General features: G+C 42.7%; 1 protein-coding gene across 1 annotated transcript in view; it reads left to right on the forward strand.

The window, feature by feature from the left end:
• The window catches only part of PRTFDC1 (phosphoribosyl transferase domain containing 1), a 101417-nt gene that overhangs the window by 39159 nt on the left and 34527 nt on the right, over positions 1-27731 (forward strand). The window contains 4 exon segments of the mRNA XM_007667881.3: positions 12972-13037; positions 23566-23583; positions 25065-25147; positions 25657-25702. Of these exon segments, the coding sequence (XP_007666071.2) occupies positions 12972-13037; positions 23566-23583; positions 25065-25147; positions 25657-25702 (213 nt within the window).

Consider the following 27731-nt stretch of genomic DNA (forward strand, 5'->3'; position numbering starts at 1 on the left):
CCAAGGTCATACAGCAGACAAGTGGCAGAGCCAGGATTAGAACCCACTGCTCTTTCCACTTGGCCGTGCTGCTTCCCTAGAGTTGGTAGACATGTTCCCTCTGCACAAGGAACTTACAGTTTAAAGGAGGAGACAGACATTAAGTGAAATAAATAAATTATGGATATATTCATAAGCAATGGGGGGCTGAGGGTGGGGTGCATAAAGGGGAGCAAATCCAAGTAGGGAAGTAGAAACGAGGGATTAGTCAGGGAAGGCCTCTTGGAGGAGATGGGATTAATATTATAATTCTTGGCTTCCCTCTCCAACTACCTCTACGAGGTCCAGACAGCTTCATCAGCCATCTTAACGATATAGCTTGATGACATATTAATGTCTGTCTCCCCCTCTACACCGGAAGCTCGATAGGGGCAGAGAATATGTCTGCTAATTCTGTTGCACTTTACTCTCCCAAGCACTTCTTACAGTGCTCTGCACATAGTAAGTGCTCAGTAAATACGATTGATTGATCAATCACAGGTACAAATCATCTCCCACGGGACTTGGAGTATTCTGATGAGGAATAGCAAATGCACAGGAACCAGGAAATACATGATGCCAATTGGCCTTTCGCAGGATTGTGCTATATTTTCACTGGCAAACAAGAATGAGTTGGGACTTGTGCAATTCCACAGTGTTAAACAGCATGAGAGAAGAACCTGGCCTTTGCTGGAGAGTTCAGTCTCACCCTGCCCACAATTTATGACAGGAGAGCATTCTTTGATCCAAAATAAAAGGCCTTCACACAAATCCTCAGGGTCCAAATCACAAAAACCTTTCCTTTGGCACCTCAGTAAGAAATTTCAGGGTCAGAGAGGAGGGTCAAGAAAGCCCAGAGTCAGCTTATTATAATTGGGTTGAAGCAAAAACAACCCTGAAAGGATTTTAAAGTCCTATTGCCCAGTTTCTTCCTAATAAGTTGGTAAAGGAGGGATCAATCAATCAATCATATTTATTGAGCACTTACTATGCGCAAAGCACTGCTATCATTACGAACATTTCATTATTTCACAATGTCAAGTGCTTAGTACAGAGGTCTACACCCAGTGAGTGCTTGATAAATGCCACTGATTGTTTCATTGAATGTGAAAGAAGAAAGCACGGCCCGCTGACTTAAGCAGCGAACTGACCTACCTCCATCCTTTCCCTTCCTCTTCCCCTCCTTTCCTTATTACTGAAGGCTCTCATTTCCCCCGGTGTGCTGAAACTTCCTTTTTGTCACGATTAAAGAATCATTTATTAAGGAATAATTTGTTCCTCAAGCACAATACTAATGGACACCAGATTCTGTTTGTTTAATACAAGCAGACAGATGTGCAATGTTTTGTGCTACTTTTAGATGAGCAATGCTGTTTACAAGACATTTTCCTAAGACCACCCAACTCATTTCACATGTAGTTTTCAGCTGCATCCAATCCTTAGCCTCCCGAGAAGAAGAGAAGATTTAATAACTTAGGGCCCCACCCAGTTCAAAAGACATGACTTAATATTGAAAGAATTTGCAAGCCTCTACTGCCAATCAACATGTTTACATCAAATAAACCTATCTTCCTCATTCTGAAAAATAAAAGGGACTATAGAAACATTCTGAGGTTTGGTTTCCTTAAGAACTACTACGGTCTCAAGGCGTATGTCGAAGGACTTCAGGTAGAATTGGAAAATAATTCAGCAGGTGGCATACATTTAGAGCAGACATTAGCCCTGGTTTGCTTCTCACTTTCTCCCTGGCTTTTGACGTGAATTTTTTTGTTTTACAACAATGCCTCTTATGAAATAATTCATTTTCCTAAGAAACCTAATTATACATCAGTATTACATTTTCTTTTTGTTGGACCCCTTTACATCATCATTTATTTCTATTACTATAGCACTTCTAATGTTTATAGAAGAGAACTGGAAAATGATTTCTGGGTTTGGTCAAGGAAAATGTTATTATTCTAGTTATCTGTCAATTTCTTTGGAACCTAGTGCTTGAGCCACAGTTCTTGAAGCAGCTGTAATTCACTCAGTGACTGATACGATCAGAACTCTGGAAGAGCCCCAAGAGAAATCTGAGACTTTGGCTTTTGTGGTGTAATAATATCGTATGGCTTAAACAGCCCAGTTTAAAAAAAAACTACTGAGATGTGTAGTGGTTAATTCTAAACAAGGTTCAAAGAAGCAGGATCTTCAAGATATACACTGGCCAAGAGTTTAGATTCTCAGCCCCCACGGTGGAACTGCATCTAGCACGTCTCTCTCCTCCTCAAAAGCCTGCAGTGGCTCCAAATGGCCACTGATTTAATTTCTAGATCACTAGTTTCAAGATTCCTTCACACCTGCCTGAATTCTCTGGATGAGGATGATGATATTTGATAAGCCCGTACTGTGTGCCAAGCCCTGTTCTAATATTATTATTAAAAAGAAGAATAGCATTTGTTAAGCGCTTACTATGTGCCAAATACTGTTCTAAGCACTGGGGTACCTACAGGATAATCAGGTTGGACACAGTCCCTGTCCCACATGGCACTCACAGTCTTAATCCCCATTTTACAGATGAGGTAAATGAGGCACAGAAAAGCAAAGCGACTTGCCCAAGGTCACACAGCGGGAAGTGGCAGGGCTGGGATTAGAACCCAGGTCCTTCTGATTCCCAGGCCCGTGCTCTGTCCACCAGGCCAGGCAGCTTCTCCACTGCACTCCAGTTCATGCAGCAGCTGACCTGCTCACTGCTCCTGCAGTTGACTTTCCCACGACCCAAGCATAGCTGAACTGAACTTCAAGCCCAGAATAACCCCACCTGGAATGCCTTCTCCACTCCACATGGCCAAATCATATCTCTCCCCTCTTTCAGAGCCCTCCTATAAATCTACTTGAAATGAAGTTTCCTGTGACTAACATACCTATTGTTCTAATCATACCATTCACCTCTGGATTTCCCTATATATCTGTAATGTATATGTTTGTTATTCTTATCCATGTCCTATTTTTGAACGACAGTATTTTATGTTTGCTATAAGGTCCTCGCGGGCTGAAGCCATGTCCTTTTCATTTCTCTCTTATCATTCACCCCACTGGCTAGTACAGTGTGTTGTACGAAGTAGGTGGTACTGATTCTGGGCAAAGGGGGACAGCTAGAGAAGCAGTGTGACCTAATGGCTAGTGCATGAAAGTCAAAAGAACCTGGGTTCTAATCCCCGCTCCTCCACTTGTCCGCTGTGTGACTTTGAGCAATTCACTTAAACTCCCTGTGCCTCAGTTACCTCATCTGTTAAATGGGGATTAAGACTGTGAGCCCTACCTGGGACAGGGACTGTGTCTAACTTGATTAGTTTGTATCTTCCTCAGTGCTTAGAACAGTGCTGGGCACATAGTAAGCACTTAACAAATACCCTAAAACCCCCCAAAAGACTAATTGCTCCTACTGACTTTTGGTGCCTCTATGTAATTCCTTTTAATTCCTTTCTTTAAAAATTGTCATTGTGTTTGGAACTCTGCTAACAATGCCGCTATGAAGATTTGATAAGTCACCCAAATCTGATGACTTCCTATGGTGGTTCAAGGGGGAAAGTGTTTGATTTGTTCATTTGATGCTCAGTCTACACTAGGATGAAGAACCCTATGCTCTAAAGTAGGCTCGTACTGAAGCCATTTTGGGTTGTTGAGATTTATCCAAGTTGTTTGTACTTAGGCTCCCAAGCTTCTAAACACAACTCAAATCAAAACAACAATCCCATACTAGGGTTTAAAGATTCCAAACAGAAGGATATCCTGCCTTGAGGTTTCAAACAAAGTTCAAGTATAGCAAAATTCCTTTATCTGTTTTCAAACGGAGTTTCCTCTTCCCTCGTATCTCTACAACTAAACCAGAGAGAATGTATATTTTTTTTCTGGCTGACCCTTCAGTATTGCCAGTGGCCTAGAACCGAACTAGCCCCGCTTTGGCACAAGTAGTTTCTGAGCCTGACCTCACTTCCTGCATTTCTTCTAGGGAAAATAGGACCCAATCAGTGTCCCCCAATTAGGGCTGGGGCGGGGTGGTTCGCCCCTCACAATGGCTTCATAAATCAGTTCTCAGAACAGAAAACCATTTTGTTCTATACCGAAGTCATTTCAAGGTTGCATAGTTGGACCCAGAAAAATCAGGAAATGCAATGTGCCCTACCAGTGACCTCACAGTACGTACATGTATAGACTGTCACCCTAATTACCCACCGAAAATACTGATTTCCCAGCACTAGGTCTCCTTTGCTTTATATAGTAGGACATCCGACCTGATTACCCAGCATTCACCCCAGGGCTTAGAACAATGCTTGACACATAGTAGGTGCTTAACATAGAAGCAGTATGGCCTGATGGAGAAAGTAGGGGCCTGGGCGTCAGAAGGACCTGGGTTCTAATCCCAGCTCTGCCAATTGCTTGCTCTGTGACCTTGGGCAAGTCTTTTAATAATAATAATAATAATAATAATAATGTTGGTATTTGTTAAGGGCTTACTTTGTGCAGAGCACTGTTCTAAGCGCTGGGGTAGACACAGGGGAATCAGGTTGTCCCACGTGGGGCTCCCAGTCTTAATCCCCATTTTACAGATGAGGGAACTGAGGCACAGAGAAGTTAAGTGACTTGCCCACAGTCACACAGCTGACAAGTGGCAGAGCCAGAATTCGAACCCATGACCTCTGACTCCAAAGCCCATGCTCTTTCCACTGAGCCACGCTGCTTCTCTACATGTCTGTGCTTCAGTTTCCTCAAATGTAAAATGTGGATTCAATATCTACTTTGACTGTGAGCTCCTTACAGGACAGGGACTGTGTCTGACCTAATTAACTTGTACCTACCCCAATACATAGAAGCGTTGGACACATAGTAAGCACTTAACAAATAACTCTTAAAAGAACCCCAAAGCAAATAACAGTAAGGAAACCCTCATGTACTCTGAGAGTATCAAGACTGGGAAGATAGATGGTGTCATATTTACATTTACACCATTCACAAGGTGCTCTTATGGGTCTTTACGTTGAATTTGTCACTCCTCACAAAATCCAATCTATACTGCTGCTTTTACCTCTGAACAGTATACGTTTTAACACCCCAAATGTGTAAATCCCAAGGAGCTGCATGAAAATCATTTTGCCAGGCAAGAGTCAAATGAGGATAATTTTAACAGAAATACCAGTCAATCAATCAGTGGTATTTATTGAGCACTTCCTATGTGCAGAGCACTGAATTAAGCATTTGAGAGAGTACAATATAATTGATTTGGTAAGCATGTTCCCTACCCATAAGGAGGTCACAGTCTAGAGGGGGAGACAGGTGTAAAATTATGGTTATGTACTGGGGGCTGAGTAAAGGGTACAAATACAAGAGCAGAGTGTTATTGTGTGCAGAGCATTGGGGAAGACAACTTGGATACACCCCAGATCCAAGCATTGGAAACTCACTGATTAATCTTTTCACTGTGTGAAAGTGAGACCTGAGTGAGCGTGGCCTAGTGGAAAGAACAGGAGGCTGAGAGTCAGAAGACCTGGGTTCTGATCCTGGCTCTGCCATTTACCTGCTCTATGACCCTGGGCAAGTCACTTAACTTCTTTATGCCTCAGTTTCCTCATCTGTTAAGTAAGGATTCGATGCCTCCTACGACTTAGACTTTGAGATCCATATAGGAGAGGGACTGTGCCTGATCTGATTATCTTGAATCTAGCCCAGCACTCAGTAAAGTGCTTGTTATATAGGAAGTGCTTAACGGTTACCCCAATTTTTTTGATCAGTGGACCTGCCTTCCTGACACCTGTTTAAAAAGAATTTTCTGCACTGAAAATTTTAGCGAGAATTGAAAACTACCATTTTATCGGAGGCTCTTGCAAAATTGGAAGAGGGTTGTCAGATCTTTCCCCCCATCATCAAAGAAGTAAAGTGGGGCCGTTTAATATGCTGAGACCATTTCAACCTAATGTACCCAGCCGAGAATAAGGATGTGGAGGCTGGTGTCAGGATATGATATGATTACAGTATTCTTTCAACCCAATAGGGTAAGAGCATCATCAAAAGACCTTAAATCACTAATTCAGAAAATCTTAAAATGCTGAGGATTAAGCTCTGGAGGCACACACAAGACGACATCTAGATGATCCCAAATCGCTTCTCAATCAGCAAGTGTTATGGATTGACAGTTAATCTGACAAAATCTGAGGTTGTGGACCAGGTCTGTATCTGGCAAACTTTACACATAACCAAAGGTCAACATCAACAGCATAGAGTTGGTTGCTGTGACTGAATGGGGAGTTCATTGTCCGGTAGAAAACGGGACCGCAGAAGAGTGGTGTCCCCCTTCCGAGTTATGGTGTGGTGCCAACGTGGCCTCGCGATTCAAATGAAACTGAACGGATGCTCGGTAACCGTTGGAGCCGACCTTCTTTTTGGGTAAGAGACCTGGACCAACCAGAGATGTTAAATTTACCTTCTAGATCAATTCCATCAGTTCCACCTCTGTGTAATTGGCAAGGCATGATCTTATACGGTGAGGTTCTGGAGCACATCTACACTATCAGCATTGGTGCGGTACTCATCAGATCACACTTTCGCCGGGTGGGACATGATGAGAATGGACCCCAGCCAGATACCCAAACCGTGCGGCCTAGTGGGTAGAGCAAGGGCCTGGGAGTCAGAAGAATCTGGGTTCTAATTCTGGCTCCACCACTTGTCTGTGTAACCTTGGGCAATTCACTTCACTTCTTTATGCCTCAGATGCCTCATCCGCAAAATGGGGATTAAGAGCATGAGCCCCATGTAGGATATGGATTAGGTCCATTTGACTAACTTGCATCTACCCCCAGCATTTGGTATGGTGCCTGGCACATAGTAAGCACTTTAAAAAATGCCATAAAAAAACAAACAAACTGGGAGTCAGCTGCAGAAAACCAGCCAGCCTGGAGCGTTATCGGAAACAGAGTAACTGTTTTAGAATAGAGGTTTGGGGAAGATCGAAAACAGGGACAGTAGCAGGCACTGTGGTTAACAGGTACAACAGTGTGGCATGGCACATTTTTTGAACACAAATGATGCAGAAGGGATTATCACCATCCCTGCACACCCTGATAAAATTTCACCATCAGGAGCATCATCTTTGAACTCAGTGGACAGATCCATCAGTTGATCGATGGTATTTATTGAGTGCTTACTATCTGCAGAGCATTGTACTAAGCCCTTGGGAGAGAACAATAAAGCAGAAGTAGCAGGCATATTCCCTGCCCATAGTGAACTAACAGTCTAGACATGAAAGGGTTCAGCAGCAGTGTCATTAGTATTAGAATTAGTTTGCTGATTCCAACAATGCCCCTATTGCCTAGGAAATCCAACTTGACTTATATGCGGGAAGCATGAACCCTGTGGTATTTGTCACGTATATGGGTTTCACACAAAAAAAATTGGCTTTCAAGTCCTGTATTTTGGCAGTCAGCATTCAATCGTATTTATTGAGCGCTTACTATGTGCAGAGCACTGTACTAAGTGCTTGGAGTGTACACTTCAGCAACAGATAGAGACAATCCCTGCCCAACAACTGGCTCAGAGTTTTGGGGGCGTGGGGGAGAGACAGACATCAATACAATTTAAAAAGACATCAATATAAATAAAATTATGAATATAATATACGTGTATATATTTATGTATATATATACACACAGATTTAGCACCCCCAAAAGAAGGAGTAAGCACATTTCTGAGGGTGAAAAGGAGTTTGGTGGAGAAGGTTGGAACACTTCCCCCCTTTTCCCATTGAAATAATAGTTGCAAATGGTGATTTCACAAATAGTGAGCTGTAGGGAACACATCTGTACATATTAGAAAGGGACTACTGTGCTTAAAATTAGTCTCTGTGGGAGGGTGTTGCTTTTATAAAGTGAGAGAAAAAAATTGGCCGACAGCCACAATCATACTGCTAGTTTTGGTATTTTGATCACCTTGGAGAGTGGGAATGGCCACTTCTTACCATTTCAATGGTAAATTCTGGTCTAGTGAAGTGGCAAGTGCCGTGTAGCTCTGCTCATGGGTACCCAGAGTCTGGGGAGGACAGGGGACCACGTATAGGACAGCTTGGAATTGAGAAAGCAGGCAGTGCGATCCCGCCTCCTCTGGAGGGTGAGAACTACAGGCATTTTTCCTGTGATTGGCTTTGGCTAAAGTAAGCCACTCTCCCTTTGAAAATGAACCCCGGATCTGAAAGAGGCTACTGTTGTTTTATTTGCTTTTCCCTTAATGGGATTGGCTATCTAGTATTGGTTGTTGGTGTTTTTTCCGAAACCTCATCTTAGTGTGTCAAAGTCATTATGTGAGTTATCACTATTCCCTTTGGCCTGCTCTGGAGTCATTAACCAAATAGTGGGTATGGCCTACCTGTAGGGGTCTTAAATATTCAGCGATGATGCCACAGTGATTGTGAAGTTTACCCATGAGTACAGTGTGGCTGAAAAGACTAACGCAGGACTGATCGTCCCAACCACACACCAAAATCGTATCGTCCCTCGTTTTGCCGTTTGCGGTGCCTTGCCCTGTTTTCCTTCTTTGCGTTTTAGTCATGTGATCTCCTCAAAGCATCTGCTTAAAAAGAGCCACTCCTTTCCTGTCGGCGTTGGCCTCGATCAAGCAATCAATAGCATTTTTTGAGCGTTTACTGTGTGCAGAGCACTGTACTAAGTGCTTGGGAGAGTATAATACAACCCATTAGTCTGTGAGATAGCTAATTAGGGGGACAGGGACTGTGTCCGACCTGATAAACTGGTATCTACCCCAGTGCTAAACACATAGTAAGCACTTAACAGATACCATTAAAGAAATACAGCAGAGTGAGTAGTCACATTCCCTGCCCACAGCAAGTTCACAGGATGGGGGGAGGCAGGCATGAATATAAATAAATTACGGACATGGATATAAGTGTTGTGGGACTGAGGGTGGGGCGAATAAGAGATGGAAATTCAAGTGCATTATAACAGTTGCTCAGTTTGAGCCATGAGCCAGTCCAAGGATTCACAAACCTTTTTCTTCCATGGATCTCATTTTGGAATCCGACTAAATGTCAGGGATTTCCTTTGACGTTGATTAGCTTTATGCTTAGCCATCTAAATTTTCGTACTGAAGTTTTCCCTGGCTTCTTGCCCTCAGCCAGTTACTTTTCTTTGACCGTAACTCCAAACCCCATCGTTTTCCCCAAGTTCCCCTTCACAATCTTTCCCCAGCCCCAGATCTTTCTTCTGACCACTCTTTCCAGGCCCTATCCCCAGTATTTTTCAGCTGCTTCTTTCGCTCCTGAAAACCCCTCACGAAACCACTGCGAATCCCCATGAAAGCCAAGAGTGCAAGCAGGGAGATGCTTATTCAGTGAACTGTGCTCACGTAGAGGTATCTTTCGATTTCGAAGATGCCAGTGACCATCAGTCTATGACATCATATTACATTGGGCTTTGATACAAATATTTACCTTTTAAATTTAATTGAACTATGTAGGAACTGAAATGTCTCTGGCAATTCTAAAAGCAGATTCCCAGGCCTCCAAGATAATAGGATACAGTGTTGTGGCTGACATCCTTTGTCAGTGATCCAATCTCTTTTGCACCCCACCCATCCATGATTGCTTTTCTTCGCGGTTACAGTCCAGCAGTGGCTGGGCTAGGGATTTGCATTCCTTTTCCTCCTCCTCTCCGTCCTTCTCCTCCACCTCCCCCCTCCTCCCCTGGCTCCTCCTACTCTTTTTCCTTCTTCCTCCGGGAGAGGACTGTGTCCAGAAAACCAAATTTAGATAGTGTTTCCAGAAGAAAAGAGTGATACACGGTGTCAAAAGCAGCCAAAAGGGGGAGAAAAGGATTGGTGACTTTGGAGAGAAGGGGGAGAAGAAAGCCCGTTTGTAGGGGGTTGAGGAGGGTAAGTGGAGACATACCCTCCCTCCCCTCAACCAGGGATCACCTACAAAGATCGTTCCTCTTGTCACAAAGTTGGCCCAATCTTGAGGGCATAAGTCAAAAGTTTTCCCATTTTGCCTGAGGATGAATAGTGGCACGCCATGAAATTGTTGATTTAGTGACTTTATGATTCAGTAATAACCTTTCCAGCTCACTGAAGTTTTTTATTAGTAGTAATAACTATAACATATTTACATGTAGTTCCATCTGAACCAAAATGCTACATCACCATCAGGCCTCATGTGAGATTTCCCTTTCAGAAATCTTGACAAATTCTGACTTCGCCAGCTTGGCTGTTATGAATCTTCTGTTCTGTTTTGCTGGAGAGAATCAGACATAGATGATTAGATTCTGTATCTCATTTGAATTCCTCCTTTAAGCAGTCAAGCTCTATGATAAGAAAATTGTTCACTTTGTGGAATTTAGGCGTTCGTTGTTTTTTTTTTTTTTCTGGAAGAACTCTTGGCTGAGTCAGAGTCTGGTCTTCTGTTTTTGCTTTAATATGCTTTTTTTTCTTTCCATGCTATGCAAATGTGAATGTTTTACCAAGAGGCCTTAAAAGCAATTTCATACTTTTTTTGAGCATAAAGGTGGAAAGTTAGGAAAGTTGACTTTGACCCATTTTTTTGTTTTATGTAGTTAGTAAAAGTCAGTTATCCAGTTGAGTTGTAAGAAAAGTAGTCCAGAAACAAAACATGTTTCCTGTTTTATTTAATCATCTATACTCACGTTTGTTTATTTAACGAGTTCGATACAGCGTTGTTATTTTCGTGGATTCTCATTGGAATTCAAGGATAATTATTTCACAGGATCATGTTTTTATTCCATGTAGACTTCAATTCTTGCTTGTTTTTGTGTATGGGTATGTTTAGCTATGTGGAATTGCATGGGGCCAAGAAGTTACAAGCATTCGAAAACCACTGCTGCATTCTCATTTATGACATGGTTTCCCTGCACAGCCTCATGCACCTGAGTTTACCCACCTTCCAAAATGGGGGGAAATCCAGTTCATCAAGTATCTGTCTCTGAATTTGTCCTAGCTCTACCTGAGTCATCAGGGAGGAAGCAGCTTGGCCTAGTGGAATCGGAGGACCTGGGTTCTAATCCCAGCTCCGCCACTTGTCTTCTGTGTGACCTTATACAAGTCCATTAACTTCTCTGGGCCTCAGCTTCCTCATGTGTAAAGTGGGGATTGAAACTGTGAGCCCCACATGGGTCAGGGACTGTGTCCAACCCGACTACCTTGTATCTACCCCAGCACTTAGTGCAGTGCCTGGCACATAATAAGTGCTTAACAAATACCACAGTTTTCATCATTATTATTAGTAACAGTAATAATAATAACGATAACAGTAGTTGAAAGGTTGACATGATCTACTAGGATCAGAGCTCCTGGACTCCGTTTTGGGCTGTGGAACTAAGATTTTTGGCTTCTGTCTCTTAATTCACTTAAGTTCACCTGCCACTCATAAGTGCTTTGAGGTTTAATTCTCTCTTTTTTTTAATTTGCTGTTTCCTCATGTAACTATACTAAACAAGAGCCTGTGAAATCTCTGACCTATTCTTTTATTATTGTGCACACAGCAGGGATCCCTCTTCCTCCAAGGTCACCAGGACCCCAGAGTCATAATAATTGTGGAATTTAATAAGTGTTTAAGATGTGCCAAGCACTGTGCTAAGCACTGAGTTAGCTATAGTACTATCAGATCAGACAAAGACCCTGTTCCCCCTGGTGCTCACAGACTAAGGAAGAGGGAGAACAGGCGTCTAATCCCCATTTTACAGATGAGGGAACTGAGGCACCCAGAAGTTAAGTGAGTTGCCTGAAGTAATAATAATAATTATAGTATTTGTTAAGTACTTTGTGCCAGACACTGTACTAAGCACTGGGGTGGCTACAGGCAAATTGGGTTGGACACAGTCCCGGTCCCGCATGGGGCTCACGGTTTTAATCCCCATTTTACAGATGAGGTAACTGAGGCACAGGGAAGTTAAGTGGCTTGCCCAAGTCCACACAGCAGACAAGTGGCAGAGCTGAGATTAGAACCTTCTGACTCCCAAGCCCGTGCTCTTTCCAGTAGGCCCCACTGCTTCTTCAACTCCATTTTAGAGGATGGAGGCCCCCGAGAGCCCCCTTGAGAACTAGTGCTTGGCACAGGCTCAAATCCTGGGACCCAATCTGAGCCATGCCTGGGATTCTGAGGCTATAAGCGTTCAAACCCAGCTAAATTCAGTGAGGCCCAATCTGACTTTGGGAGAGGTTGGGCAAGGCAGTGCATGCACAGTTGTCCCCATGGGAGGCTGAGTTCTGACTGAACTAGGTGAAAGACCCAGGCTCATGTCCCCAGCTTTCTGGATGACCTTGGGCAGGTCACTTAATCTCTCTGAGCCTCAGTTTCTTTATCTCTGAAATGAAGATGAGGTGGATTGTGATCCCGGAGTGGGATAGGGACGGTGTAGCCTTGTAAGTACTCCAGGGCTTGCCACATAGTAAGCGCTTAACTATTGCTGTTATTCTTACTATGAAAGGACTGGGTCATATGCACACAGAGAGATTCAACCACCTCTTTTAGAAGCAGCCATCGTCGTCCTCTCCACCTCTCCTTCCTTCCTTTTCCTCTTCTTTCTCCTTTACCATCACCCCATTTCTCCTCCTCTCTGCCTCTTTCCAATCCCAGGGGAAGGGGGAGGAGGCCCGATCTATCATTTTGCAAGCTAACCCACTTATGTAGATCTGTGTGAAGATTCCTCATCTCCTTGGGGTGCTGCAAGTTGTTCGGAGACAGTGAAATGAACAGTAATGTGGAAATGAGCAGTAATGTGGATGTGTAGTGACCACATAAAGTACTTGAAGTGAAAGAGTATGGAATTTCCCCCTCTTTGGATCAAGTATTTCCATTGTATTTACATTAATAAACCCTTAACTGGCTAGCAAAGAATTAAACTTCAGACTTTTCTAGGACAGCTCGATACCATTTTAAAATATTGCTTTTCTTCTTTTAGAATGATCAATCTATGGGAGAGAGGCAAATAGTAGGAAGATATGATCTTTCAACGCTAGCTGGAAAGGTATGTGAAATTGATTTTTTTAATTCACTGACTGCAAGTGGATATTATTAATGTCATTCTCAGAAAGTGACTTTATTTCATCATAGCACTCATTAAATTTCAGGCTGCAGCCGCTAATTTTTGACAGCAAACTCTTAGAAACAGATGTCAATCAACTTGAAGTTCTCTTTCTAAAGCATGGAGTTTAAGAATAAGGAGCATCATTATGAATCAAAAGTTAAAATTATCCTAAGTTACTCCAGTGTTGCTTTTCCTTCCAGTCAGAGCACCGGGGCAGTGATGAGATGAGAGTTCCTCTTGTTTACTCTCCCATTGCTGCTTTAACCCTTAGGTCCTTAAACGATAGGCCTTGTAGAAATTTTGAGACACTGGAAAGTCTTTATGTCCTTCAAGGATTTCTTTGGAAAATCAAAAGTACTAAGTCTTTCTTCTCAATCATGCCAATTGAGAACATACTTCCCATCCTTTGTCCGTTTCTTTCCAAAAACGGTACCAGATATGAGATCAAAGTAAATCAGTGGTGCTCATTGAGCACATACTATGTAAAGAGCACTGTACTAAGCACTTGAGAAGGTAAACTACAACAGAGTCGGTCAACACGATTCCTGCCCACAAGGCGCTTACAGTTTATAGAGGGTTTTCCAAAGAGATCACGATTTTACATCTTGAACTTGCATGTGATCAACAATAAAGTGAAGAGACTGTTTGGATTTTGCCTTAGATTCTCAAAACAGAAAGGAGGAATCGTTTCGCAAAATCAATGGCCTTTGGTGAAGGTCATGTGAAAAGTAGGTTTTGCTTTGAGAGCAGTCCAGCACCGTACTTGTTTTGGGGAGGCCGTGCTGTCATATGACATATCTTGTATCGTGATCCATAAATGACTTCAGTTTTCTAAGTAGGAGGGATCAGACAATTCTGCAAGCTTAAATTCTGTTGTTGTTGGGCAGTGTCCTGGTAAAAGGAAGGAGTAATGCACATTTTTAATGAAAATGCAAAATGATATCAGAGCAACTGTGGTGCAACACAGACATGGATTGCAAAATAGTTTAAATCCTCTGTGAAACCAGAAATGACAGCCATGCCACATCTTCCTCAAGTTACTCAAAGGGAAACTCAAAAGTGTAAGTTACTCAAAGAGAAGTTTGTTTTCCCCTCAGTTAGTATTGCTTCCAGGAAGCCAGGCACCACTGGAATCTGCACTCCTTATTCAAGCCACCAGTGAGCTAATGAGTGTGTTACCAGTTTGGTATTGATTGTCAGCCATACATTGGCTTTATCAGCAACACCTGGACTTATCAGGAGGGTCATCTTCCAATCCAAGGGATAGCTATATGCCTTGCAGTAATATTAAAGAAGATACTAGTGGCCTAAAACATTCCTGTTAGGGAGAAACCTTGGGTTTCTGGTTTATCTGTCTCGATTTTTTTCCAGTGGTGCCTATGTTTAGGACTTGGATGTGTGATGATCCTTAGAGCTCAGATATTAATCCTCATCCTGTGTATCTTTAGACGAGCCACTTCATTTCCCCATGCCTCAGTTTTCCTATCTGTACAGTGGAATGTTGTGCAGCTAACAACAAGGTAATTAATGTGAAAATATTTTGAGTCCTTAAAAAGAAAGATACTATGTAAATCCAAGGTGAGATTATCAGCTTTTTAAAGGGTGCTCTGAAACTGAGGTAGGCTTTGGTTCCTTCTGGGCCGCTCAGAACAGTTAATAATGTTGGTATTTGCTAAGCGCTTACTATGTGCCGAGCACTGTTCTAAGCGCTGGGGTAGACACAGGGGAATCAGGACGTCCCACGTGGGGCTCACAGTCTTAATCCCCATTTTACAGATGAGGGAACTGAGGCACAGAGAAGTTAAGTGACTTGCCCACAGTCACACAGCCGACAAGTGGCAGAGCTGGGATTCGAATTCATGAGCCCTGACTCCAAAGCCCATGCTCTTTCCACTGAGCCACGCTGCTTCTCAACACATGGGGTATCGTAAAGCTGAGTTTTTGAGAAGTGACCCAACCCGCATCATGAATCAGTTACCACCCTTGTGCTGGCTGCCATTCACTTCTCTAGATCCCTTCCTCGCTTCAAGACTCCCTGAGGCTAAAATGTTTAAGCCTGCTCTGGAGATTCATTTCTTGTTTCATTTTAGCAATGTGCTAAAGAGACTTAGCAAACAAAGTGATGGCAAAGCTTCTGAACAAGGATAGGCCAAGAAGGTTAGGACTCCAGTCTGGAGAGATAAAGGCTTAAGAGGGTACTTGAATAAAGTGCAAAATCTTGAAAGCTACAGACAAAGTGCACATGTCATTATTGTTCACCATATCTAACAGAGGACAAGGGGACACCTATTGAAGTTTAAAGGTGGCAGGTTCAAAGCAAACAAAAAGAAACATATCTTCATACTTAGTGGTAAGCACATGTAGTTTACTACTACCTGAAATTGTGCAGGCCAAAATCTAGGCAGTTTTAAGAGGGGTTTCGGGAAATTCATGGAGGATTGAATGGCCAGAGGGAAATTAGGAATGTAGAGGGAAAGGTTAGATTGGTCAGTCTCTGACCATCAAGGAGGTCATCTATCACAGTGTTCCTTCAAACATAATAATAATGATAATGGTGGTATTTGTTAAGCGCTTACTATGTGCAAAACACTGTTCTACGCACTGGAGGGATACAAGGAGATCAGATTGTCCCATATGGGGCTCACAGTTTTAATCCCCATTTTACAGATGAGGTAACTGAGGCCCAGAGAAGTTAAGTGCCTTGGCCAAAGTCACCCAAGCCTGGGCTCTTTCCACTGAGCCACGCTGCCTCTCTATGGTATAATTGGTTCCTGAAAAGACAAAGCATGTCAAGGCCACTTTTCTTATGCAAACAATGCTATAAATGCGGAACTGGTTCCTGAACTAAGGTCAGATTCCCTATTTTTTTACCAAGATTACCAACAATCCTGAATTCATTTGATTACTAGAGAGGTCCCTCAATAGAGTACCCCAACTTTTATCTCATCAGAAGTAAAATGAATTTCTCAGTTCACCCTAGTGATTTTTGGACTTTTTCATGGTATTTGTTAGATGCCTACTATGTGCTAGGGTGCTGTACTAAGCCCTGGTGTAGATACGAATTAATCAGGTTGGACACCATCTGTGTCCCACAGTGGTCTCAATCTTAATCCGCTTTCACAAAATGAGGAAACTGAGGCACAGAGAAGTTAAATCACTTGCCCAAGATCACACATCAGACAAGTGGCAGAGCCGGAATTAGAACCCAGATCCTCTGACTCCCAGGCCTGTGCTCTTTCCACTAGGCCACACTGCCTCTGCCTGCCACTACCTGTAGCACTTTCATACACACTCTATTATTGAAGCCCTACTCGTTTACTTACATACCTACTTTCCTTCTCCCTTATACTGCAAATTATGTCTGTAGTTGGTATGCTCCTCGAGAGCAGGGATTGTATCTACTAACACTCTTGTATTCTCCCAAATGCTTAGTACAGTGCTCTGCATCCAGCAGGCACTAAATGAATCCTATTGATTGATTGAACAGAGAAAACTTTCTGAGTCAACAGTTCACTACTGTTAAATAAAAAGAACCCCTAACAATCTAGATAAAGGGTTGCTTTTGTTCTTGACAGTATAAGCATTTTTCCACTAAAAGTTTCAGCTGCTGTAAATTCAGGCTCTGAAAATTATTTTAAGAACTTTAAAGAATTCATTTAATTCTGGAATGCTCATGGCCTAGTGGCAAGAGCATGGGCTTGGGAGTCAGAGGTCATGGGTTCTAATCCCGGTTTCGCCACTTGTCTGCTGGGTGACTTTGGGCAAGTCACTTAACTTCTCTGCGCCTCAGTGACCTCATCTGTAAAATGGGGATTGAGACTGTGAGCCCCACAGGGGACAATCTGATTACCTTATATCTCCCCCAGCACTTAGAATAGTGCTTAGCACACAGTAGGCGCTTAACAAATACCATTATTATTATTGTTCTATCCCCCCAAAGCAAGAAAATATTAATTTTTAAGGAAAAGTTTTTGCAAGTGTGGAATGAAAACTGTAGGTCTAGAAGCAGCACCCAAATCATGCAGTGAGAAAACATGTAAACACAAATGTATAGATTAAGGACAAGATTCCCAATCAAGCTCCTAGTCAAATCATAAATTGAACATCTGAGCCAGCCAAATGTCTTCCCCCTGCAGGCCCTTTAGCTATTCAAATAATTCTTTTTTCATTTGGTTGCACAATATTAGAAATGCCCAATTTCTGCAAATGGTCCTTGCAGGGCACTGAACTCCATTTCTTTTTTCCATAATGATCACAACATGTTTTGGATTTATTAGTGAGTTTAAAAATATATCAGTGATGAAAATAAATCCTTGGTGAAGAATCACAGTGCACTTAAAATAGCCCCCAAAATGGAGATAAGATGAAATTGAAGCACAAATGAGGCTAGAGATCCTGTAAGCAAAGACATCTTCTTAGAGTAAAAATCTAACAGGATCTAATGTGATAAATTAATGTTCATAAGATCATATAGTTTGGGTTTAAGAAAGGTGGTCTCGGTCTTCCACTCAGTCTCTCTGTAAAAAAGAGAACTATAGTGTGATTTATAACTTAATGGTCATAAGATCAGATAGTTTAGGTTTAAGAAAGGTGGACTCGGTCTTCCACCCAGTCTCTCTCTAAAAAAGAGAAATAGAGTGTGATTTATCCCAACTTAGTTCTGAAATATGAACTGAAGGCATCAAAATTATCTCCAACCAGGAATGGATTTCATTGCCTAATTCATTTTGGGTCCAGTGTGGATTTTGTAAATTGCAAGAATACCACCTGCTGCAATTCCCATTCTTGTTTTCTGCTCAGATTTCTGAACTGCATTCATTTTTTAAAAATATTTTCTGCTTGCATTGTCTGCCTCGTAAAAATGATCATGTAGGTGAGGTTTTACTGTGTTGCCTTTGATCAAAGTCAGCTATCCTAGTCACTTTTTATTGTATAGATAGTAAAGATCTTTCATTTCTTGATGTTAAGTCCCTATTGGCTCATTCCCTCAGGTAAATATTTTATTGTCTTTCATTTACCTATTCAGCTTTCTCTCTTTTTCAAAGCCTCCCTGTTTCTTCTCGCCATTCAGTCCTCCAAGATCAAACTGTACAACAGTTGAAACAGAATTTACGGCTTCAGTGATATTTCCTTTACAAGATATCTCTGTATTCCTACCCTTTACCTTCTCTAGACCTCTAGCACTACCTCAAGTACTGCAGCATATGCACATTGCCTGTTGTAGGATACCGTGGTGTTTAGAATGGCAGAAGATCAAAATCTCGACTGCAAAAAGCTATACAGAAGTAACTGGACTCTTAGGAACACTTTAGAGTCACTTGGGGAAGAGAGTTAGAATGAGGCATATTTGGGTGTGTAAAATTAAGTTATCATACTCAGCTTAGATCAGAATCAGGGAACAGGAGGAAAAGAAAAGTGCACACTCGAGAAAATACTTTTTATCTGTCAACTCATAGAATTTTGCTAGTGGTCTTACTGGTTTGTTGGTTTTTTTTTGAGGAAATGAGCTAGGTGTGATGAGATGAGTGAGATAGAAACTGGCAAACATCTTAGGTTGAGGGATCGCAGTATTATCAGATTGGAAGCGCTTGAGAAGGCACAGTGTGTTTTGAAAAGAATTTCAAAATCCAGCCCACTCAAGGAGTGTAGATCTTAGAAGCATGCTGAGCAAGCTGCAGAAAATCCTTGGAAGTGGATCGTATTTCAGGTAGAAAAAGTTGCTAAGGAAAAGTGGGAGATAAGAAAGGGAATTACAACAAACTGTGCTAGGGGATGAGACAGTGACGGTGAAAATGAAAACCATAGTAAATTTTTTATTTCATTCTAGTTTCCTTTTTTCTTCATGAGGTCCTTGGATAGAAATATAAGAACATCTTTAAAGGTGGTCTTGTGATATCACCACAGTTGTAAAACACTAACTTCCTATCAAGCACAAAGTGTTTTGCCCCTCTCTTCCTCTTCCTTTCTCATTGCCTCCTGGCCCTCACTCTGGTGCCACAGGGCAGTGGCATGATAAAAACAGACCATGTCAACACTGGAACGGTGCCCATAGCTCCCTGGATGTGGGTGGCCTCCATGTGTACCAGGGCTATTAAAACCCACCCGTTGGGCTAAGTGTGCGGTCCACCTGCCTTCAGATAGACCACACTGACCTGGGCCATGATATATTTCACAATTGCTTATACTAACTTGTACAATCAGCGAAGCAGCGTGGCTCAGTGGAAAGAGCATGGGCTTTGGAGACGTGGCTCAGTGGAAAGAGCATGGGCTTTGGAGTCAGGGCTCATGAGTTCGAATCCCAGCTCTGCCACTTGTCGGCTGTGTGACTGTGGGCAAGTCACTTCACTTCTCTGTGCCTCAGTTCCCTCATCTGTAAAATGGGGATTAAGACTGGGAGCCCCACGGGGGACGACCTGATTCCCCTATGTCTACCCCAGCGCTTAGAACAGTGCTCGGCACATAGTAAGCGCTTAACAAATACCAACATTATTATTATTACAATGCCCTAAAATATTTTGCGCTTGGATTGATATTCTCAACTCTAGTTAAAGTCACTTTGAAAATCTGGGATGGAGAGTATGCCACAGCAGCATGCATTAGGATGAAGAATTCAAAGGATACCCAAACTCCATAAAGCTGTCTGACATAATTGATGTGAAAAGCTGTAAACCTGAACTTTTTTCAGTGAGTCAATGTAGTGTGCGGGCTATCTTTTCCTAGCAGAAAATTTCTGGGATTATAACATTCCACACCTTTGGAAACAATTTGTGCGCCAATTATTTTGCTCATTTTTGAGTCAAAGAATTATTTCTGCTTCTACAAGAAATCTTACAGTTTACCTGCCTTCCCACTCTCCTTCCAAATAGCCCCACCATCCTAGAGAGTACACACCCCCATCAGCAGGAAGGTCAAACTGGGTCAAGCATCCAATTTATTCCCTGACCATGAAGTGGACATTCTGAAAACAATAGCACCTGGGGTTCAACAGATTCCTCAAATGAAAGAAACTATTACATAGATTTTTTAGTGAACAGGCTGGATGGGCTTATCGTTCTTTCAGTAAGGGTGGAAAGGGATACTCAAGTCAGATTTTTTAAAAGGGAAATATCAAGGTAAATAAAGAGTACTCTTCCTGCAACTTCAAACTTTAAGAAATTGTGCACGTGATCGAGACCGAATGAAAAATGACATATGAAATTTTGATTCATAAAATTGTAACACACTGCAGTTTGAATTTCTAGAATTTGACTTACCTTTTGTGATCTATTTTGGTCTGATTTTGCAGTAATAATGATGGTATTTGTTGAGTGTTTAATATGTGCCAAGCACTGTTCTAAGCAGCATGGCCTACTAGATAGAGCACAGACTTGGGAGTCAAAAGGACGTGGGCTCTAGTCCAGGCTCCTCCATGTGCCTGCTCTGTGTCCTTGATCAGGCCATTTAACTTCTCTGTGCCTCAGTTACCTCATCTGTAAAATGGGGATAAAGATTGTGACTCCCATGAGGGACATAGACTGTGACCAACCTGATCTGCTTTTATCTATTCCTGCACCTAGTACAGTGTCTGGCACGTAGTAAGCACTTAACAAATGCCATAAAAAAGTATCGAACACATTTTCCAAATGTGTTGCGTAATTTACTAAATGATGTACATTATTCAGATGCTAAATTCCTCCAAAGAAATTGTTTTTGCTGAATGAAGGTGGTCTGGTGGAAAGAGCGTGGGTCTGGATGTCAGAGCACCTTGGGTTCTAATCTCCACTCAGCCACTTCATCATCAATGGCATTTATTGAGCGCTTACTATATGCAGAACACTGTACTAAGCCCTAGGGAGAGTACAGTGCAGTTGAGTTGGCAGTCACGTTCCCTACACACAACAGGCTTACTGTCTGCTCTGCAACTTTGGACAAGCTACTTAACTCCTTGTACTTCAATTTCCTTGTCTGTAAAATGGGGGTTAAATACCTGTTTTCCCTCCTGCTTAGACTGTGAGCCTCATGTCAGGTAAAAAATATCCAAAACGATTAACTTGTATCTACTCCTGTAGTTAGTAAAGTTAAGTGCTTAACAAATAGCATGGTAATAATAATTATTATTGTTATGTGTGCACCTAAAGAGTTGCTCAAGTTTCAAACACTGCTTGGAAAGAACATGACATGAAATAACAGAAAGAGAATCCATTCGAGAATGAGTTTTTTTAATCAGTTCTTAGGTGGGCAAAAATAATACAGTATCTGAAATTAGTTTCTTTTTGGCAACTCCAAAAGTGAAATATCTTTTGAGCTTTATGTTCCTCCGTTTTGAAAAGTGTGTCAGTGCAATTCTATGGAATTAAACGCAAGCACATAAAGGACCACCAGCTCCTGGTTTACAACACTGTTTCTCCCTATAACTCCTTATAACTAAATTTATAGACCGCTCAAATCCGGGAGATCAAGTTCACTGGCTCTGTAACATTCAGTTTACCTCTGTTAAACTAGAAGGTTTTGAAGATACTGCCATCTTTCACTTAATGAAATTGCCCCCCACAGAGGATTATTCTACCTGATTTTGGAACAAAGAATGCTTTAGATTTGAATATTGGATTGAATATCCGTGACTAAGAGAAAATTGCTGAAATAGGATCACCCATTTCAGAAATGTCTTCCCACCTTCTCCTGGCAATAATAATAATAGTAGTTGTGGTGTTGGTTAAGTCCTTACTATGTGCCAGGCACTGTACTAAGCTCTGGAGGAGATACAAGGTAATTGGGTTGGACACAGTCTCTGTCCCACATAGGACTCAGAGTCTTAATCCCCATTTTATAGATAAGGTAACCGAGGGCCAGAGAAGTGAAGTGACTTGTCCAAGGTCATACAGCAGACAAGTGGCAGATCTGGGATTAGAACCCAGGACCTATTAGAATCCACCTCCTTTTGCCGCCCAGGCCCATGCTCTCTATCTATTTGGCCACACTGCCCTGCCTGTCCCTTTACTTATTTTAAGTATCGGCAAGAACAGAGGCTTACTCTCCAAGTAAGAGTGGGCAGCCGGAGCCAGGGGAGGAACCCCAGGGCAGCCAGCTTGTGCGACTCTGGAAACTGCATCCTTGCCAAACCTGAGAGACATATTCTTGCTGGACCACACTAGCTCTCAGCTGGTTGCTGAAGCTGCTAGCCCAAAATGAATTAAGTTGCACCCCACTGGAATGGCTTGCTTGGGGCCAGGGAGGGCTTAGCTATTTTAAGAAACACTTCTTCAGCCAACAGCTGGGTTCTCCCACCCAGCAGTTCACCCAGTTGCCCAGGCCCTATTTTGGGGTGATCAAGACAACTAGGCAGCCTGTAATTTTCATGTCCATGTTGTGATTTCCATTCAGAACGCAGTGAGCAAATGGAATTCGTGACCACAGGTGGTTATGCAGGCAGAAACTGTGGGGTCAACTTAGCACAGTGCTTTGCACAAAGTAAATCCTTAATAAATACTACTGCTAGTACTAGTCAAGAAGAGTTTAGGTAACGTTACCATCTCACCATCACCAGCATCATAACCCGAAACAGAGGATAACGTTAAAAAGTTGAAATTCTAGAAGATAATATCAGAATGGATTATTAAAGGATGTTATTTATGTGGGTGACCATTCAGGAAGACAAGGAAGGCCACTCTCACACTCTTGTTGCCCTGTTAGAGAAAAATTTCTGGACTGGATGGACTACTAGTGCATTTTTTGTTTTCTCATGTTCTGATGATATTCCATTAATTTAATTAGTGTATCTATTAAGCGCTTGCTCTGTGCCAAGCACTGGACTAAGCTCACTGTGGGCATGGAGCATTTCTATTGTATTGTTATATTGTGTTCTCCCAAGCACTTAGTACAGTGCTCTGCACACAGTAAGCACTTAATAAGTCTGACGGACTGACCAACTAAGCTCTGGGATAGAGTCAAGATGTTCCCATTTTACTAATCAGAAATTTTCAAGGAACCACTGGTGTGGGTCCAACCCAGCCATGCTACCTCAGAGGTGCAGTTCTCTGGTCAACAAGCTGGTAGCTGTCCAGGGGCAAGAATTTCATGCCTGAATTTCTGATCCAGTCAGGGGCCTCAGAGAAGCTGCAAAGATAAAAATGGCCCTGGCTTGGTTTCCTGGTACCTGAGACCCGCACCCAAAAAGAAAGCAGTTGACACGGTCCTCACGGGTGTCTGGAGGAGAACTGTATAGTGACAGGCATCCTCTGGGCAAGTGGGCAGATGAGACAACCTAGTTCCTGTCTTGACTGAATGCACTCAGGCCTCTAAAATCCCTGCAGAGATCCAGAGTGAGGCTGTGGAACAAGTTTGGAGTACACTCTTGAGTTTGTGCCCGGTAGACACAGCCTAAGGGAGCTGGGCCATCTGAATCAAAATTAAAATGTGTATTGCTTTAGAAACCTTATCTTGCGATGTCTGCATTATCTTACGAATCACCACATTTCTTTGTTTATTTCAGGATGTGCTCACTGAAGAGGTAAGCTGGCTTTCCCTTCTCCACTTTGGTAGAGGGCAGTGGGGATTTGCTGTTTGGTTTTACCAGTAGTCCTCAAATGCTGTCATCACCAAATATTTATTGACCTCCAAGTGAGCATGTGGCATTTCAGAGTAGGCACTGCAGGCATTTCACAGAATGTGGAACAGTACCACCTTGGCCTCAAGAAATTTGAGGGTCTAAGGAAGATCAGCGGGGCCTAGTGGAAGTTACACAGGCCTGGGAGTCAGGGGACCTGGGTTAGAAGCGCTGACCTGCTCTGTGACACTGGAGGAGTCACTTAACTTCTCTGTGCCTCAGTTCCCTCATCTGCAAAATGGGGATTCAATGCCTGTTCCCTTTCCTACTTAGAATGTGAGCCCCAGGTGGGACCTGATTATCTTATATCTACTTAGTAGAGTGCTTGGCACATAATAAGCATATGACAAATATCAGAATCAGCCTTATTATCAATTATCATCATCAGTATCTCCTTTTCACCCTGCAATGAGGGAGAAAACAGTAAAGACAGTTAACAAGGGAGGATGGTCAAGAGGAAAGAAATGATAGTGAGTTGTTGTTCATCAGTAAGAAGGAGGGAAAATATCAGACGGTCTAAGAAAGGCAGGGGCGGATGAGACTCCTGGGCCAAAGCCAGCTCACACATGATCCTGTTTGGCCAACCCCGGGAATCCCCAGGGGCAATTTGAAGTTGTTATTGTGCAATCGCTTCGATATGTAATATGAATGTATAGCCGGATTTCTCAAGAGAACTTGTGAGAAGCCCTCCAGCCAAAATAATTGCCCGCCCTGGCCCGGCCATGACCCGTTCATTTTGATAAACTTCATCGGGCAGCTGATTTCTGTGGAAAAAAAGCAAGAAATTTCTGCAGCCAATTTTGCTTTAATTGTGTAGCAGCTCATCAGCAGGGATGAGAGACAGGCAACTGCAGTGGTACTCCCTCAGAGTTCACTCTCTTTCACCAGCTGCTTCCCAGGCACCTCTCACTCCCACAGGCAGAACCCTCCCTAGCTGGGGCCAGGGGCGGGGGGGTGGTAGGAGAAGGGGAACATATTTATTCATTCAAAGCTCTCAGATGGACTGCGTCTGTCCATGAAAATTCATGGGCATTGTATTGTGAGACATAACCTTAGGGCCAGATCCTATCCTCGCATGTGCACTCGCAGCGCCAATCGAAATCAATGGGGAGTCGCACATTCTTATCCAAAGGCAGGATTCAGCCCTTTGCATTAGCAGCTGAAAGCTTGGAGGAGCAGATTCATTAATACTCCCGGGGTGGGGGGGGGGGGAAGGGGCCTGCTGCCTCCGACAGACCTCTCAACAGTATTCCTGATTGTAATGTTACTAAGAAAGGTTACACAACTGCTTCAGAATGGAGTCTATTAAAAAAAAAAACCCAGCTCTTGCTGCCCCAATGTTTTATGAGTGACTTTGCTTTTATTCCCCCATATTCTTTGCAAAGAATGTCGTTGGCACTGGAAAGACCCTGAAGGCTCTGCTCAGTAACCTTGAGAAATCCAACCCCAACATGATTGAGGTAGCGAGGTGAGTAGGAAATGCACATCTTCAGTTCCTAAGAGAAAAGCAAGGGAAGGGGAGAGAAGGGTGAAGGCTGGTGGGAGCACCGCAGCGTGCTTTCCCGAGAGGAATCTCAGTTCCGGATTTCCCTGGGCGAGATCCTTTTGTGCCTGGTGTCAGGGGGATGAAGTGCTGCGGAAGCAGCCTGCCCTGCTGCTGGACTGAGGGGAAGGGAAGGGAACAGGAAATGTTTCGTTGTGCTTTTCGCTGACTGCATTTAGCTGATACTGGGAGCAACAAGGACGGGGGCCTGGGGGGAAAAAGGGCCCTCCACCCCTCTTTGGGAAGGATTGCGGTCTTGGGGCGTCAGGGAGAAGGAGCGGCAGAAATCGGAACTCAGCCAGTACGGCTCCAAGAGGAATTTGGGAGATGCGCTCTGGCCTGAAAAAATACATTTTACAACAGTTTCTGGGCCTGTAGCAAGACAGAGAGATTTTTGTGGTATGCTGAGGTATCTTTCCTCTTTCTCACGATAGTTTGCTGGTGAAATGAATATCTAGAAGCGATGGGTTCAAACCTGACTCTGAGTCTCTTTCAGGAATCTCTGGAGGAATTAAGAGTGGCATGTGGGGTTCAAATGAAGCTTCAGGGGACTCTTGGGTTCACAGCTGTCAGTGGACTAAGGTGCCCTGTCAGTCAGGATGACTCTTGCTACCGCCTGACATGATGGATTCCTTTAGAATAGGGCATTCTGACTTACAGAAAATTAATTTCTTGGTTGTGGTGTTCCCTTTCTGTCTTCCATTCTGTCCCAGGCTAATTTATTTTTACAGTGTTGTTCCATTTAGGAGCTCATATCGTACCATATTTATAAAAAAGTTCTTTTGGGTTTTTAATCCTCAATTTGGAAATAGGAAAAAAAAAGATTGCAATTCATGTTTTTAAAAAATCAAGGTACCCACCCCAGGATCAGAAAGGACACCCAGAGTGGATTGCCAAAATGTATTGTTAGTGTATGCTGGACTTAAAGTTAAGGAGGATGATCATCTCTTGTCTTCATTTAATAAATCAACTTCATATGCTTATTTCAGGTGAACTTTCCTTTCACAAACACATGCAATCTATCTATCCATCTATCCATAGAGAGAGATTTCCCTGACTGTTAAAAAGGATTATTACTCATGGCGAACCAAGTCCGTGACATGGATACGATTGAAATCAGCGTCACTGGGGCATTTGTAAATTGCTTACTATGTGCCAAGCACTATACTAGGTGTTGGAGTACAAGTTAATCAGATAACCAAAGTTCCTGTACCACATGGGGCTCACAGTCTGGGTAGGAGGGAGAACAGATATTGAATCCCCATTTTACAGATGACTAAAACTGAGGCCTAGGGAAGTTTAAGTGACTGGCCCCAGGTCACCCAGCAGGGAAGTGGTAGGACTGGGATTAGGACCCAGATCCCCTGACGCCCTGGCCCGTGCTCTTTCCACTGGGCCACACTAATTCTGATCTACAACCCACACTGCCTTTCTTATGGCACACACAACCAGATGATGCCTTGGGCCAAGCTAGTACATTTGTTATCGTTTGTTATTTGCAGTACCTGGCCTTTTTCAATTCTGCCTCTTACTATCATCATCTTCCTAAAACCTCAGCTCAGCAAGAACCACCTTTCTCCTGACTACTTTCATCATAATACAAACAGGTCTGAAGCCTGAGATGATAAATAGGAACAACCCCATCAGTTACTGCACGAACAAGCAGCTTTTTTTTTTTCACTTGCATGGCTTCTGGAATGCTGTGTAAAGCAGAAAGAATATAAGTTCTGATGTTACATTGGCTCCAAAGTCCCCCAAATAATTTGGCTCCAGTTATGGTCAGCAAGCTGAACAAACAGAGCAAGGGAAGCGCAGTATGGACGGGTAATATGCCAGTGAGGTTCATCGAACGACTCTCTGAATTAAAAACAATTTTTTTCTAAGTCAAAATGTCTTATTCGTGTACTGATGGAAGCCACTGACTGGATCCGAAGCAGGCGTTCAAACCAATAAAACCAATTTGCAACTTCATTAATGTTTGTCCTCAGGCTTGGCGTTCCTTGCTTCAGCTCTAGAACAGAATGGTGGGCATATGGATTGATAGGTCCTTTAAAGGTCATCTAATCCTGTTTTCATGAAAGATCATGTTAAACCCTTTAAGAACTTGATATTTACCTCACCCTCAGCCCCAGAGCACTTATATACATATCCCTTATATACATATCCTATACCCCTAATTAAGTCATTTGTCTCTCCCGTTAGAATGTAAGTGCTTCGTGAGCTTGTTGTATTGTACTCCCTCAAGCCTTAGTACCATACTCTGCACACAGCACGCACTCAATAAATAACACCAAGTGATTCATAGAAAGAGATTCCACACTTCCCTTGATATTCCATCCTACTGCTTGTCGCCACTGATAAATTCATCTGTAACTCTAACCAGAATCTTTCATGCTGTAACTTAAGTTAATGTCTTCTTGTTCTATCCGTAGTGGATTTGGAGAAGAATTGGTTATAATCCTCTGTTTTTATTCCTATTAATAATGATGAAAAGGACATTTAAGTGCTT

Source organism: Ornithorhynchus anatinus, chromosome 13 (genome assembly GCF_004115215.2).
Source record: "Ornithorhynchus anatinus isolate Pmale09 chromosome 13, mOrnAna1.pri.v4, whole genome shotgun sequence".
Lineage (NCBI taxonomy): Eukaryota > Metazoa > Chordata > Mammalia > Monotremata > Ornithorhynchidae > Ornithorhynchus > Ornithorhynchus anatinus.